The 17,490-nt window shown below is 38.4% G+C and overlaps 3 protein-coding genes across 3 annotated transcripts; all 3 read left to right on the top strand.

Moving 5' to 3' along the window:
* The first annotated feature begins 2,970 nt into the window (after positions 1 to 2,970).
* On the top strand, positions 2,971 to 5,954 carry F4813DRAFT_11785 (Na+/solute symporter). Its single transcript, XM_049238561.1, has 3 exons — positions 2,971 to 3,314; positions 3,421 to 3,704; positions 3,760 to 5,954. Exons 1-3 carry the CDS (start codon positions 3,225 to 3,227, stop codon positions 5,465 to 5,467), a joined length of 2,082 nt encoding a protein of 693 aa, XP_049104784.1. The 5' UTR covers positions 2,971 to 3,224; the 3' UTR covers positions 5,468 to 5,954.
* A 1,433-nt stretch (positions 5,955 to 7,387) lies between these two features.
* On the top strand, positions 7,388 to 10,823 carry F4813DRAFT_342052 (copper amine oxidase). Its single transcript, XM_049241358.1, has 3 exons — positions 7,388 to 7,671; positions 7,741 to 9,851; positions 9,944 to 10,823. The coding sequence occupies exons 2-3, from the start codon at positions 7,852 to 7,854 to the stop codon at positions 10,275 to 10,277; spliced, it is 2,334 nt and encodes a 777-aa protein (XP_049104785.1). The 5' UTR covers positions 7,388 to 7,671; positions 7,741 to 7,851; the 3' UTR covers positions 10,278 to 10,823.
* Positions 10,824 to 13,423: 2,600 nt separating this feature from the next.
* F4813DRAFT_11833 (MFS general substrate transporter) lies at positions 13,424 to 15,716 on the top strand. The gene is made up of 2 exons (XM_049238571.1): positions 13,424 to 15,032; positions 15,086 to 15,716. The coding sequence occupies exons 1-2, from the start codon at positions 13,527 to 13,529 to the stop codon at positions 15,377 to 15,379; spliced, it is 1,800 nt and encodes a 599-aa protein (XP_049104786.1). The 5' UTR covers positions 13,424 to 13,526; the 3' UTR covers positions 15,380 to 15,716.
* Positions 15,717 to 17,490: the final 1,774 nt, after the last annotated feature.

A 17,490-nucleotide genomic window follows, 5' to 3' on the forward strand; every position in this document is an offset into this window, starting at 1 on the left:
AATAAAAATAAAAATAAAAATAAAAATAAAAATAAAAATAAAAATAAAAATAAAAATAAAAATAAAAATAAAAATAAAAATAAAAATAAAAATAAAAATAAAACTTACCGATTATAATAATTTAATAAATCTTTAAAAGATTTTAAAAATAAAATATTAAAAAATAAATTATTTTTAATAATAAAATTTAATATTTTATTATAAGCTATTTTTTCGTTAAAATCTTTAATAATATTATTTCGAGCTCTTTTTCGAATATTAGAATTTATATTTAAATTCTTAATATTTTTATTTTTAAAAGGAAAATCTAATCTTGTTTTTTTATTAATAATTATTATTTTAAAAAATATAAAAATTAAAAACTTACTATTAGATTTATTTTCATGAATTTTTAATTTTTTATTATAAGCAATTTTAGGATATTTTGCTTAATAATAGCGTTGAAAATTAAAGGTTTAAAAACCGTGGACTTTTTCGATTTTTTCGTATTTATACCTATTTTTAATTAATATAAATATAAATATAAATATAAATATAAAATTTATATAGTATAATTTATTAACACTTTTTTTTTTTAAATAATTGATAAGAAATAATTTAAAAATAAATAATTTATATTGAAAAATATAAATTTTTTAATTTTAAAATTTAAAATTCGAATTATTATATTTTGAATTTTTATATTTATTAAATAATATATTTTTAGAATTATTAAATTGATAATTTGAAGTAGAAGTTGTATTAATTAAGTTAAAATCTATTTTTATATATATTATAAAATAATATAAAATATATAAAATAATATAATGTTATAATATAATAAAAGTAAATAATAATATAATATTATAATATATTTTAGTTTTAAAATAATTACGGAAGGTTTGATTTTATATATAAAATATTTAAAAATTATTTTTCTTTAAATCTTTTAAATCCTTTAAATCTTTTAAATCTTTTAAATCCTTTAAATCTTTTAAATTTTTTAAACTTATAAATATAATATATTTTTTAAATTTAAATATTTATAAAAATAATAATATAACATTGTTTTTTTACGTTATAATTATTTGCCCAATCATTATTTATAATGAATTAATTTGATATTAATAAATTTATAATTTTACAAATTATTTTTTTTAAAGAAATTCGACCATTATTTACATATATATTTAAATTATATAATATAAATGATTTAAATATATATAAAAATAATATTATATATAAATTTATAAATTAATTTATTGAATTTTTTATTTAATTAAAAAAGGTATGTTTATTTTTTTTATTTTTATTTTTTTATTTTTTATTTATTTATTAATTTTAAATAGGAAAAAAAAATCGAAGAGTTTTTAAAATTACGAAATATTTTTTTATTTTAATTTCGACCATTATTTTAACAAATTTTAAAAATATATAATTTTAATATTTTTAAAATATACGAAAACGACAAAATATTATACGAATTTTCTTTTAAATTTATAGAATTTTCGATTTAATTATAAAAGGTATACATAATAACTTAAATCTAATTTTTAATTTATATATTAACTATTAAATTAGTTATTTAATTAAATATTATATATAATAATTTTAAAATAATTTTATAATAAATATTATTAAATTATATTTATTTTTTATAAATATTATTTTTAATATCTTTAACGTATTTATAGGGTATTTACAGGGTAACTTTTATAAAATATTATTTATTATTTATAAATTGTATTTTTTAGTACCTTTAAAACATTTACAGGGTATTTATAGGGTAACTTTTATAAAATATTATTTTGATTTATAAATTTTATTTTTCAATACTTTTAAAATATTTAAAAGATATTTACAGGGTATTTACAGGGTAACTTTTATAAAATATTATTTTGATTTATAAATTTTATTTTTTAATATTTTTAAAATATTTAAAAGATATTTATAGGGTATTTATAGGGTAACTTTTATATAATATTATTTATTATTTATAAATTGTATTTTTTAATACTTTTAAAACATTTAAAAGATATTTACAAGGTATTTACAGGGTAACTTTTATAAAATATTATTTATTATTTATAAATTTTATTTTTTAATACTTTTAACGTATTTATAAGGTATTTATAAAGTAAATTTTATTAAATATTATTTAATATTTAAAAGTTAAATTTTATTAAATATTATATATTATTATATAATATTTATTTATTTTATTTATTATTTTATCATTTTATCATTTTATCATTTTATCATTTTATTATTTTATCATTTTATTATTTTATTATTTTATTATTTTATTATTTTTTTTATTTTTTTATTTTATTATTTTATTATTTTATTATTTTTTTATTTTTTTATTTTTTATTTTTTTATTTTTTTATTTTTTTATTTTTTTATTTTTTTATTTCTTTATATAAACTTTATTATAAAAATATAAAAAAAAATATTAAAAATTCCGAAAAATTAGTTTAATTTATATTAAAATATTAATATTACGTAATTAAAATTTTTTAAATTTCGGATTAATATTTAGTCCGATGCACGTATATTTATATATCAACTATTTTTCAAAACTTTTAAAAAAATTCGGAAAAATCCCAACTTACCTTTATTAAATAGCCTATAATTTGCTAATAATTTTGGTATATTTTATGAATATCCCGGATCAATATTCGTCCCGATGCACGCTATTTTATATAAATATATAAATAAAATATATTAATTTTAAAAAAATCCGGAAAAATTTCGGGTTAATATTATTATATTATTTAAATTTTTCTAAATTTAATTACATTTTTTATTATTTTTATTATATTATTTAATATTATTTATTATTTATTTTATTTTATTTATTTATTTATATAAAAAAAAATTAAAGTGGAGAAACTAATTTAGTTACTAAAAAACTAAAAACTAAAACTAAACTAACTAAAAACTTTTTTAATTTTTAGTTTTTTAGTTTTTAGTTTTTTAGTTTTTAGTATTTTAGTTTTTAGTTTTAGTAACTAAAAAAAACTAAAAACTAACTAACTAATCTTGCAACCCTGCTGATAAGCAAAATATTATACATTTAATAGCCATTCGCGAATGCGGCTTGGGCAATTTAGAGATATATAATACCATGCTAGCCTCCTCTTTGGCACGTTCCGCTTAAAAGGTGATTTCACCTGCTGATACCTTCGGTCAACTCTTGATCTTGATCCCACCCCACAGTCTTCATATCAGCAGGAGGAAACATGGAAGCCGTAACGATCGGCGCGCCTTTGGGTCAGGGCGTCGGGTATGGCATCGTCTTGGGTCTGGGCTTTGGATTCGCCCTTGGAATGGTAAGCAGTGACTTATACATGTTTTTCCAATCTCCGCTAGTTTGATCAGCATGGAGACCTCGTCCTGGCCTCTTAGAACGATATACGTACTAACTGCGACATGAAGATCCTAGTCACGTTCATCCTCAAGCGGTATAACTCAGAACTCCAGACGTCCGAAATGTTCACTACCGCCGGCCGCACGGTAAAGAGTGGATTGGTCGGATCTGCCGTAGTGTCTTCGTGGACTTGGGCGGCTACACTTCTACAGAGCTCCGGCGTCTGCTATAGATATGGCGTTTCTGGTCCGTTCTGGTACGCGTCAGGAGCTACGGTTCAGATTCTACTGTTCGCGACACTGGCCATCGAGTTGAAGCGACGTGCACCTAATGCGCATACATTCCTCGAAGTGTAAGTTCTTAATTGCGATTCTTATAGATACACTTGAAGCTTACGATTGGTGAAGAATCAAGGCTCGCTACGGAACGATCCCTCATATCGTCTTTATGGTATTCGGCCTCGTGACAAATATTCTCGTCAGTCTTATGTTGGTCGTCGGTGGCTCGGCTACGGTAAATGCTCTTACGGGAATGCATACTATCGCAGCTATATATCTGCTTCCCGTTGGTGTCATAGCATATACCATGGTTGGCGGATTGAAGGCGACGATTCTAACAGATTGGATCCACACCTTCATCCTGCTGGTCATTATCATCGTATTCTCCCTGACGGCTTACGCCTCCTCTGACAAACTCGGCTCTCCATCGGCTGTCTACGATCTTCTGGTCGAAGCAGCCCTTAGCCATCCAGTTGAAGGCAATGCTCAGGGAAGTTATTTGACCATGCGCTCGAAAGAAGGTGCTATCTTCTTCGTTATCAACATTGTAGGGAACTTTGGTACCGTGTTTCTAGATAATGGATACTACAACAAAGCCATTGCTGCTTCGCCCGTTCACGCTCTCCCTGGTTATATCATTGGTGGTCTTAGCTGGTTCGCAATCCCGTGGCTAACTGCTACTACCATGGGCCTCTCTGCTCTAGCCCTGGAGAATACACCAGCATTTCCGACATATCCCAACCGTATGTCAGAAGCCGATGTCTCTGCCGGCCTCGTGCTGCCGTATGCTGCAGTCGCTCTTCTGGGTAAAGGCGGTGCGGTCGGTACGCTTCTTATCATATTTATGGCTGTCACATCAGCTACATCATCTGAGCTGATCGCCGTCTCCTCTATCTTCACTTACGATCTCTACCGTACCTATTTTAAACCAGATGCTAGCGGGAGACGCCTCATCTACATGTCTCACGTTATCGTCGTGTTATATGCGCTTTTCATCTCTACATTTTCCGTTGGGCTCTACTACGCTGGCATTTCCATGGGTTACCTTTATCTCATGATGGGCTGCATCATCTCGTCCGCAGTGATACCAGCTACATTAACACTCGTATGGAAAGGACAGAACAAATGGGCCGCAGCGCTATCGCCCGTCTTCGGTCTCGCATTTGCTTTGATCGCATGGCTTGTCACGGCTCGAAGGGAATGCGGTGCTTTAGATGTTACATGCACGGGATCTAATTATCCCATGCTTGCCGGGAACGTCGTTGCGCTTCTTTCGCCGCTGGTGCTCATTCCCATCTTCACTCTCATCTTCGGAATCGATAACTACGATTGGAAGTCAATGATGGCTATTCGCCGGGGTGATGACCACGAACTTGCTACTGCGGCGGGCGTGGACTTGGAACAGACGCCGGCAGGACACGTGGAGACGACGAACGAATTAGTCGAAGAACAGGCGAAACTGTCGCGGGCCAGTAAGATCTCCAAATGGACGACGGCCGGACTGACGCTCGCATTCCTGGTGCTCTGGCCGTTCCCCATGTACGGCAGCAGCTACGTGTTCTCGAAGCCTTTTTTCACAGGCTGGGTCACCGTAGGCATCATCTGGATTTTCTGCTCTCTCGGCGCCGTGGGGCTGTTCCCTGTTTTTGAGGGACGGAAGACCTTAGCGAGGACCTTCAAAGCAATTGCGCTGGACCTTTCGGGCAAGAAACACGTCAAAAATATCCGTGCAGATAATGGAGCTGCCGCTATTGACGGGAAAGCGGCATTAGGTACCGAGACGCCGCCGAGTGCGAAGGATCCCGTTACGACGGAGACAGGTGAGAAGGCCGAGTAAGCGTGGACGGGGTGGGGGTACATGGTCGTTTTTGGGAACATATGATTGCGTGGGAAGATACCCTTTATATACATTATCAATCGAGATTAGTCTCGATCGAAATTTATTCCTTTTACTATTATCTGGTCTATAGGTAGTTATCATACCCCCATTTAGCTACGTCGTTGGTTTAAGTCCACTCTCATGAAGGTTCCCGGAGCACTAGAAGTGCAAGGCTAGGCTAGGTATGTTTTCGTTCGATACCTCAAACGGGGGATGAGGTGAGGAGCATTTACATATGCATGGATTGGGGGTTACAGCAATACATTCCGCCATGGAGTAACGTGCATCTTTGAGTTGTTTAGTCCTTGTACACCTTGTATCACTTACGGCTATGCTTCTATTCCTTTGTCCTACCATGGACAGATAGAGCAGTCGAATACTAGCGAAGCGCTGGTTCTGGCTCCTACCTATAGAGAGGCTTTTAAGACCCAGACAAAATATCTAGGAACTGCCGAAGATGATGAACCAAATATTCAGAAAAAAAAAGTAGGAGATACCACCGCGGTACCCGCAGCGTTGAATATTGCTTCTCCGGTCAATCCTTTGACCCAAATACTGCCAGAGATAAGCTATGTACGCTCCACAATGCGGTCTCGCCAAATCCAGAAGCGAATAACACGGGTGCCGCCCTCCCGTGTAGGAATATGAGATTCTCGTATACCCAGAGTGTGCCCGGCATTGTCGTCACCTTGCACACCGGTTGGATAGGTAAGCCATCGTCGTGTTATGAACCCTCCTAATAACTCAAGTTGCCGCGCCAAGCTCTCGCATTGATCGTATCTGGATTTCACCTAGTTATTCGTCCTATTAAATATCAACGGGATAAGTTAACCTTTACTCACCAGTCGATTTTATCGTTCGATAGTGTCAAATATTGAAGGTCATTATGAGGTATATGTCCTCACCTCGACCAGAGTGCTTGTGAGAAGTCTTATGAGAGAATTGAATCGCACCAACCATCCGGTAAGCAACCGGGACGCGGCAGTGAGTGATATATCATGCAACCGATATGGGCGGTCTGCAATACAGACGTGCATACATGGACAATGGACCTATCCCTCGGGCCTCTCTTGTGTTCCTGGATTCTGGGATGGTCGCACACATATAGACGCACATGCGGCTGAAGAGCTTGTGATAAGCCGGGATTTGAATGCATTAGGGGTCGATCATTGGTAAGCCTACCCGGGATTTCCCAGATATCAAGCCTGAATCGGGCGGAGTCGGCTGTCATATTTGCGATACCTCCCCTCCACTACGGCCCTGGTGATATGACGGATGTAGGTGGGAGCGCGTGGGAGGCCTGCCATGGTAGACCATAGACCGTCGTCGTAGCGTATGAATGCCTGATTAAGTAGTCTTCAAACTACTGGGGGGCAGGTTGCGTTCCGCATTTGATCTCCGGTGCAGATATATCTCGCCATGTGTGAAATGCGCGCTCTGCTAGTAGGTATCTAGAGTAATTTTATTCCGTACCTAGGTATGTAATTTTATATTAGGGGACCAATACAAGCCGGAGCGCTTGGCGAATATTCGACGCTTCACTCGGTCGACGCCGTCAACCCATCAGGGCGGATGCCGGCAGCCAAGAAATCGGAAAAATAAACGGGTTCGCAAGGACTTGCCCGATCAAGCTTCCCTCTGACGCTTATAGATGCAACAGATGCCACAATGATAAGCTATCGGAGAGAATCACACAAAAACAGGGCGAGACTGGACTAGGAGAAGGGCTTTCGACCCCACTTTGAACCTGTAATCGCCTGTAAGTCACCTGTAAGTACGGTCTTGGTACAAAAAGGTGACATGGATGATGTACGTACGAGGCCGAATAAAGGACGGACACCTACTAGTTCCATCACTAATATCACTAATACCCCTAAGATATGCTTTAAGATACCTTAACATACCCCACACCAGCCCGCACCGCTGCACCGATGCTGCACCGAACCGGTCCGGGTGGCGGTCTTCTGATCTAAGACATGCTTGCTCGCTCTGGTACCGAGGCCGACGAACATCACATACGTACATGTTTCCCTTAGTCTAACTGTGTCTAGGGTATCCCGCATTGCCCAATCACTTCTTTACCTATTCGTGCTAGAGGCCTCCCCGATCTTTAGGGTATCTGGGTGAGTAAAGGTATAAATTGAGCCGGGTATCGATCAAAGGTTCGTTGAGTTTACCTTGGTATATCTAATTGACTTAATAATATACTTTATCATATATTAATGAGACAGTTGTTGTTTTGTCCAGACTAGTCTTTGTTTCCATATTAGTCTCACTCGATTTTATAGCATTGGAGCTTCAGAACAAATAACCTTTCATCTTTATTTTTTACCATCAGCAACATGGCTGTCGATCAAGGATCAAAGATCCCTCATCCTCTACGACCACTCTCACCTGACGAGCTATCAAAAGCTCGAAATATTGCAATTAAAGCACATGCAGGAGATGGGATTGCTTTGTTTTTTCGTTCTGCCATAGTCGACGAGCCTAAGAAAACGGATCTGGCCGAGTTCCTAATTGCGGAACATGAAGGTCGGATACCCGAGACTATCCCGCCGAGACAGGTCAGGCTATTATATGATGTCCTCAATAGTGGAAAAGCTCAACTCACGGAGACGGTCGTGGATGTCGACGCCGGAGTCGTTCAAAGCAGCAAGGAGTTTGAATCACGATATCAGACCAGCTACACACCCCACGAATTCGGCATATTCCAAGATGCCTGTATATCCTCGGAGATGTTCAAGTCAGCCATGGAAGAGTTCATCCTACCAGAAAACTTTGTTGTTACGATAGATCCGTGGCCATATGGCGGCCCAGACCTAGATGAGAACATCCCTCGCTACATGCAAGGCCTGGTGTACGCCCGTGATGCCTCCAAGAACAATATTGATTCTAACCATTACTCTTATCCCTTACCTATAATTCCTATCATGGATACAGCCACCAAGGAGTTAATAAGAGTGGATCGCCTCGCCACCGGTGGGATTGGGGATAGCCTGTATCCACCCCCTCCGGGAGGTAAGCCAAAGAAGCTGTTCGAGAACTGCGGCCCTGCAGAATACTTCCCAGAGCTGCTGGACCAGCCGCTTCGCACCGATCTAAAACCCATCAACGTTACCCAGCCAGAGGGTGCATCTTTCAAAGTCCACGCCGACAATCTTGTCGAGTGGCAAAAATGGCGTTTCCGTGTTGGCTTTACGGCCCGCGAGGGCGCTGTGCTCCACGATGTCTGCTATGACAACCGGCCCATAATATACCGGCTATCTTTCTCTGAGATGACCGTCCCGTACGGTGACCCGCGCCCACCTTTTCACCGCAAGCAAGCCTTTGACTTTGGGGACGGTGGGATCGGACGCGCGGCCAACAACCTGAAACTAGGATGCGACTGTCTAGGTGCAATACATTACTTCGATTGCGTAGTGCCCAACACAGAGGGCAAGCCTGATCTGGCGAGTAACGTAATTTGTCTACATGAGCAAGACAACGGCATAGGTTGGAAACACACCAACTTCCGGACGAATCGTGCAGCGGTGACACGCCTACGTGAGTTAGTCGTGCAATTCGTCGCCACGTTAGCGAATTACGAATACGTGTTTGCGTACAAGTTAGATACAGCAGGTGGCATCTCGATCGAAACACGGGCCACGGGTATCGTAAGCGTCGTACCCATCGATGAGGGTAAGGTATCGGGATATGGCAATATTGTCAATCCGGGGGTAATGGCACAAAATCACCAGCACATCTTCGCGGTACGTATCGACCCGGCCATCGACTCGTACGTTACCGGCGACACAGCTGTAGTTCTTGAAGAAAGCCATCCCATACCAATGAATCCGGAGACAAATCCTTATGGCAACGGATACGAGATTCGACGAAAGCGTGTCGAGCGCGCCGGGTTTGCAGATGCCGAGCCCCGGCTAAATCGAGTCGTGCGCCTAGAGCACACGACTAAAAAGAACAGTATCAGCGGCAAGAACGTTGGCTATAAGCTAGTTCCCAGCGCTACACAGCTCATGCTTGCAGACGATAAGAGTGTCCAAGCCGCAAGGGCGCCTTTCGCAAAACACCACCTTTGGTTTACCGGATATAGAGATGGTGAACTATGGGCTGCGGGAGAATTCACGAACCAGGCGCCGCGGGAGGAGGGTGGCGTGAAGACGATGGTTGAGAGGGGGGATTGGTTTGTTGATGATGGTGGCGTTGATAGTGCGAATGGGGCAGTGAATGGAGAGGCCCATGACGATGATACGGCCGATGAGAAAAAGGGAAAGAAGAGTAGTCCCGTAGTTTGGAGCGTCTTCGGCCTCACGCACAATCCGCGAGTTGAGGATTGGCCCGTGATGTGAGCACACGAACCCCTTCCCACCCCTTCCCACCCCTTCGCACCTCTTCTCATTTTAAGAATTACTAACAAGTTTGGATTGGGATAACTAGGCCCGTCGAAATCCACCAGATCCACCTCCGTCCGGCCGACTTCTTCACTAGAAATCCGGCGTTGGATATTCCCAGCAATAGGAACGAGAGTAGCGTACTGGTGCCATGTTGCGATAAGGTCAACGGCACAGCGCAAAACGGGACTCACCAATCGAGTACTTGTTGTAGTAGTACGAGTCTTCAGACCGACAGTACGTCGCAGCAGAATCCGGTATCGCATCTTCAGGGCACCGGACCAGATTTTGATCCCAAGGATATTCCGGTCGGAGTCCCTAAGGAGAAAAGACGATTGTCGGCAACGTTGTCGAACCTACTTAGCTGGAAGAAGGATTAAATGAGTTGACCCTTTTTGCCTGGGGACTCTTTCAGGTGCATTTACAACTTGAAGTTTCCGATCTGGCGGATCTTGGAGAAAACTTTACTTAAGGCATTAACGCCCCTACGCCCCTACGACCCCTACGCCCCTAGAACTTTTAATGGCTTTGCTCTTTCCATACCTAACTAAGTGTTTCACAACAGAGTTTATTAAATGATTATAGCCGGTGGGTCTTGGGATTTCTGGTAACACGTACGAGAAACCCCTCAACATGAACTACCTCCTAAAGTACAACTCCTAAAGTACAAACACCCCTTTTCGCTACATGAGAAACGATACGAAACGTCACAGAACTCCATATATTCACTTTAGTGTATTGATGGTATTGATGAGACTTAGACTTTCGTTATCAATGGTACTGGATCTAGAATGGCTACGCTTGCATGGGTTATGGAGAATGGGTTTAGATATATATCAAAAATAGGTAGTGATATATATTAGTATGTACTCATTTATGTACTTATTTTATCTATGAATTAACACGATAGCATTTCTTTCTCCGAGGCGATATCCGAGCTAGTTACATCCTAAATGGGTGTGTTGCTGCATGTGTCATACGTTTTTTGAAAGGTAAGCTGTAAGCCAATATATGGGCCATACCTACAGTAACTCGAAAAAATAAACGTTAAAAGTTTTTTTATCCCGCTATTATCCTTTTATTATACCATTACCCTTTTATTTTAATAATTAATTATATAATTAATTTACATTTAATTTTTTAGTAATAATAGGAATAGATAGTTTAAAAATAAGGTTTTAATATAATATATATATTATTTAATTAATATTTAATATATTAGCTTTTTATTTTAATAACGGCAGTTAATTTCTTTAATATAATTAAGGTTAATTTATTTAATATTTTTTCTTCGAATTTATCTTATATTTTTAATGTTATATGTATAAATAAATTTAATGAAGTAATATTTAAAAGTATTAATAATAACTTAAAATATTTAAAATAAATTTTATTTTTAAAGATTTTTTAAAAGTTTTTAATAAGGTTAAAATCGGATAAATATAAAGGTTAATTTATTAAAATAATTTCTTTTTATTTAACTTATTTACGTAATTAATTTATAATTATATAAGCTTTATAAATAAATACATTATTTATAATAAATATATTATTTTTTTTATATATTTATAAGAAAATTTCTTATAAAATTTTTAAAATAATAAGGTTTATAATTCCAGTGCGTTTAATATTAAAATTACCGTATAAATTAATTAATAAAAACTATTTTTTTTATTTAAATATATTTTAAAATATTTAAAAATGTTTTATTAATTTATTTTTTAATTAAATATTTTTTATATAATTTTTCGCTTTAAAATTAAAATTTTAATAAATTATATATAAATAAAATTAAATAAATTATTTTAAAAAATAATATATTTTTTAGCAAAATATTTACGTTTATTTTTTACTATTATTTTAAATTATTATTAATTTATTTAAAAAAAAATTAACGTTTTTAATATGAAAAAAAACTTTTTTATATATTATCGGGTAAAAATTAAGTATTTATTAACGTGTTTTTATAATAATTTCGGTTTATAAAATACTTTATAATATATTATACTTTATTTTTAAAGTTATATTATAATAATATAATTATAAATCTTTAAACCAATCTTAAAAAAAAGTTAAAAAAACAAAATAAAAAGGTTTTTACTAATAAATCAAATAATATACCTTTTATTTCGTAATTTAAATTTATAATAGCGTTTTTAACTAAGGCGTAAAAAGGTTAATTTTTAAACCTTATATTAAACATTTATTTAATATAAACTTTAAGTTAAAATATTTTTTATAACTTTAATTTATTTGGTTAAAAGGCTTATTTTAAATATAAATCCAATCTTTATCTTTTTATAAGGAGATAAGTGCTTTTTAAGCTTTTTAAGATTGGGTGGTAGTATAGGAGCCATTGTTGAAAGATAAAGGTAGGTAAAAAATAATATACGCGATTTTACGCGTTTATATTTTTAACGTTTATTTTTTTGCCCCACTGTACATGTATTATTTACCTAACCTCGCCAATTTACTACCTGTTGTTTCTAACCACTTATATTTTAATTGTTTTACTGCCTTAATACACATATAGGTAGTATAATGAATATTTGATTTGTGAAGTATTTAAAGTATGGTAATCGAAAGATAACTTATATAAAGCGCATGCGTGGAAGGCTTTGTAAAGTAAGTACATAAGGCACGTAAGCGCTGTACCTAGGTCTTTTCCTATCTTGTTATAAAGCCTGGTTCTCATAGGTTACCAATTAAGTAGAATAAAACATGAGTTGAGCATTTTAAGCCATGCATTATGTATATGAAAGCGAATAAGACAGGTCAGATCTGCTTTGAAATTATACAACAGATACTTCTGCTGTGCACTGGCGGAAGATATCTACGGATTGCTTCTTCTAATAACTATATGTAGGACTAAAGCTAGGACTTTGCACCCCGCACTACGTATTTGCTACCATCCATTAGTAGATTGATTCAGGTACTTAATATAATACAGAGTTAAGCTGAAGCGGCAGTCAAACGATAAACGTGAATATCTAAACGACACTTAATGGACCTACGAGACACATATACTCCGAGTATCAAATAGTTATTACAAGATTGCTTATGTCATAAGATTTATAGGTAAACGCCCAAAGTCATAAACCTGTTTGCAACACCTCTTTAATCGTTAATAGGCACCTACATAATGCATGACTAATATTCTGCTGCATGATCCATGAGGTACATCACTGGGTTAGCTTGGTCTAAAGGTGTGGGCGGCTGCGTGGGGTACCTAGCTTTCGGTGATACAAAGCAGTAACCTAGCGCACGGATGTAGTTACCAACCACTTCCTGTTACTTGTTATCGATAGCATTTGCCTAGAAAAACCAAGGGAAAATGGAATGATGAATGACCTTTTTACATCATTAGACCGTATCTCCGAATTCCCCAATCGCCTCAAAATCTCGGCCGTTTTTCTTCATTAACATTTCTTCCCTTACATCCCCCCTTAGAGTACGGAGGCGTTTTATTCAACGCTTACCTACTCTACAGTATTAAATCAATTCCTTTATCATCAATATTAGTTGTTCGGTGATCAGTTAAGCAAGCGTATATCATGAACAGGCTTTTGAATATTTGAGTTGAAGTTCCGAACTCGGATTTACCATTGAAAAGAGAAAATAAATATAAGATGGTACGCGCGGCAACTATTGCGGCTACATCGCCGGCCGGCCGTCCAGGTAGAGCACAAGCAAGATCAACTTCTATAGGAAGTTTTCGTGCCGGCTCACCTTTACCCTCTCTCCCAACAAACAGGCTATCCTCGACACTTCGCCGTCTGTCTTCTCAGCATCATTACCAGACATTTCCAACGGCACCACCGAGGACGGCCGGCCGGAGACCGGATACCGGTTCAACCTCATCCGACTCTCATGCTCATGATAACCACGGCGCGACGACGCCTCTGCCTGTCAAGCAGTTGGCTCTCTTGGCCCTTTTATCATTATCCGAGCAGACAGCACTTAACTCCATATCGCCCTATCTGCCAGAGATGATCGAGTCATTTCCTGGAATCGGTCATGACCAGGTTGGCTTATACGTCGGTCTACTAGCTTCCTCATTTGCGCTGGCTCAGCTAGCAACTAATCTCCTATGGGGATACTTGTCGGATATTATCGGTCGGAAGCCCGTCATGCTACTCGGCACTTTACTTCTATGCTTTTGTTTTGCAGCTTTCGGATTTTGTACTCGGTATTTTCATATCGTCTTGGTACACATAGCTATGGGACTGTTCAATGGCAATGCGGCTGTAGTGCCCACCTGCCTAGGAGAACTAACCGACCGGAGCAACCAGAGCAAGGCTTTCACTTGGTTACCTGTTGTCTACAGCCTGGGTAGTATTACTGGCCCAGCGCTTGGTGGACTACTGGCGGGCAGGTTTGCAAAAGACAGTTATCCATTCTTAGCCCCGAATATACTAGGAGCTTCGCTTCTGGCGCTCAGCGTGATTGTTTTGGGTATCTGGTTTGAGGAAACCTTGGAAGATCAGGGGGACATCCCAGACTGGCTCGAGAGACTGTCCTGGTTCTCTGGTTCTAATAAGCACGCTCATAATGGATCTAAACGTTCATTGGCTTCTCCCGAAGGTAGAGACGCCGACAACGAGCAGGGAGAGGCTAACGAGGAGGATGTGGGAGAGGAGACTACTCTACTAGAATCTCATGGGGACGAACAGAGCAGCGACGACGCGAAATTATCGCATGATACACCAACGTGGCGGCAACTCTTAAACCGGACGACGATAATCCTTCTTACCACACATTTGGTTTTCCAGTTATCAAATAGCTCCTTCAATAGTCTATACCCTATATTTGCGTCCGGAAAGACGCCCACGGGCAGGGACCTACACGCGGACGTTATCGGCGTATCCCTCTCCGTCGCGGGAGCATTCACCATACTATTTCAATTATTCCTTTTTAGGCCATTGAAGTCGCGCCTAGGGAATGTTAGGTCCTATCGAGGTTCCCTACTCGGTTTCGCGGTGACAATGGCATTGATGCCGTTTGTCGGTTACGTAGATTCAAGCCCACCGTTTGGAGTTGGCGATAGCAAAACATGGTTGTACCTAGAAATTGGCGTCGTATTGATCATTAAGAATATCTGCGCTGTTGGCGGTTTATCAAGCGTCATGTTGCTGGTAAGTTTCCCTAAGCAAGAGTCCACCGCAAAGCATAGCTAACGCGTGTTTAGATAACAAATTCGGCACCAACCCACGCAAGCCTAGGCACACTCAATGGCATCGCGCAGACTCTCTCAGCTGCTGGCAGGAGTGTAGGCCCTTTCCTTTCCGGCGGGCTCTATACTGTCTCAACTCATGTTCAGCCGAAGGGCGAGGCTCTTGCTTGGGGCTTATTCGCAGGAGTAGCACTTGCTGGGTGGCTAGGAAGTTACGCCATTCATGGCGAAGGTCTTGAAAGTACGGACGATGGATACGAAGAGGAGACTGATGTCGACGAACACCAAAACCAGAGCAATGACGCATGATGCTATTCTGATATATAAGATAGGAACGTCGATAGCGTATGCTTACATGGGTCTGTTGAAGGCGTCGAACTCGGAAGATACTATAAAGGTGTAACGACTAGCTTCTATACTCACGCATGTCTTGTATGATCTCGGCGGCGATAAGAGAAGGCTACACCGCCACGCAACACTACCAATAGTAGTGGCTGATTTTATTAATATTTAGCGGGAATGCATTGAATTCGCAGATTGGAAGTCCTTGGGTTCGCCTACTCACCGAGCAAAAGGATTATGTGATACAAGAGAGGATATGCCCTTGGATGGTAATCGCTATTGATGTTCAAGCCGCTTCACCTTAGCCTAGTTTGGTAATAGGACTAGGAGGTCATGCCGCGCGTCTAAACTTCAGGTCACCGAGCCGGACTTAATTAGTGATAACTATGAAGTTTGGTGATAATGATAATGATGGATAGATTTACATGCTAGGGCATGAAATGGGACGAAACCGGTCTCTGACGGGACCAAATTTAGAACTTACCTTATGCATTTCAATCGATTAGTATATCTCCAGATCGGACGTTTGTTTCTATTAGAATATCTTAAGCGAACTGATTTCTTACCAAGGATAGATACCAGATGAAGGTGACATGATGAGCCTCAGGAGACATAGGTGGGGGTAGGTCTGTTTGTTGATATGATGTCGAATTACCCGAATGTCATGAGGAGCAAGTCGATTTGCCGACTTCCCGACCATCATGTATTGACAAGGATCATAAAGCGGACGACCCAAGAAGACAAATATCGGGGTTATGAAAGCCTCTTCCTGGTTAGCTTAAACCGGCCGAGAGACACGGCTATTATTGTACTGAGTTATATATGCAAGAGGCTCTTTGACTTACAAGGATGGTTAGTACGGAAGTAGCAGATCCTCTCCCGCCATTTTTACACACGGACTCAAGCACTGCGTGCGGTACTGTATTAGGTACGGTCGAGTCTTATACGGACCTCGTCGGCTCTAGCACTATAAATCCGATGAGATAATCGAACTTGCATTCTGGGTCATGCGATATTCAAAAAGCGATATTTATCCTTTTCGCGGGCCGACTCAAAGATGGCTTCATCCACGACCATGGATTCCTAAGATGTAATCCAAAAAGCTTTAAGAATTGCATGCACACATGCATGCATGTGACAATACGACCGTGATGACGAGAGGACAAACCCCGGAATTTGCTTCTCCCGCGCTTCCAATTATTTTTAGGTACATATCTAGGGTACGTACCATTGCTTCTAGAAGTCCCCCCACTTTCGATAATGCAAGGGATGATGCAAGGGTGTGTCCGTCCTTGTCCGAGAATAGTAAAAATCGCGTCTAAGCAGCCAATAGCAGCAGAGTTCTCCTTCTTTCGCATGCACTGCCCTAGCCTTACCTGCTAAGTGACCAGCTCAGCTTGACCGAACATTGAATTCTCATTGGCATATTTTTCAACCCCGCCGGAAAGAATGCATTTTCTACCTTCTGATCCAGGACTTCGGTTTGACGTGCCAAGTATTCTAAACCTGGCTCTTCTTGTAGAGTATTGGCCATCGTATAAGACAGATCCAATAATAAACCTCGTCGTTGCACTTCCCCGTGTGCTAAAAAATTACCCTTTCCCAATCTCATCGCCTCATCGTCATCAATCCGTACCGGAAAATCTTTCTGGGGCATTGACGAACTTGTCTAATCCCGCGTCAGCAGCCTCATGGCACACATACCAAACAGCATAATTGAACGAGCCATGACTGTGTGCGGAGTACTCCGCTTATGAGGCCACCAATGATGACCTTGCTCAGATAGGCTCACTTCCGTCAAAGATCGCAGTCCCCCCTTCTAGAAGTTCTGAGTTCTCGGATGACCAGGGTATTAAGATCATCATAGGGCGCTAGATCACGGACCAACACCCAAAAGTCTTCTACTCTTGTTCCATGACAAATCTTTCCAATTATATCTCAGAACTTACAAGACAGCAACATTATTGGCCGGCCTTATTTCAGCCTCCTAGCTTATTGTTGATGTATGCAGATTTACAATGCATTGGGCTTCCTACAAGGATAGCCAAGATGTCCGGATAGATATGCTAGGGTTCTAT

This window comes from Daldinia decipiens (assembly GCF_022478715.1).
Source record: "Daldinia decipiens strain CBS 113046 unplaced genomic scaffold F4813scaffold_1, whole genome shotgun sequence".
Classification (NCBI taxonomy): Eukaryota; Fungi; Ascomycota; class Sordariomycetes; order Xylariales; family Hypoxylaceae; genus Daldinia; species Daldinia decipiens.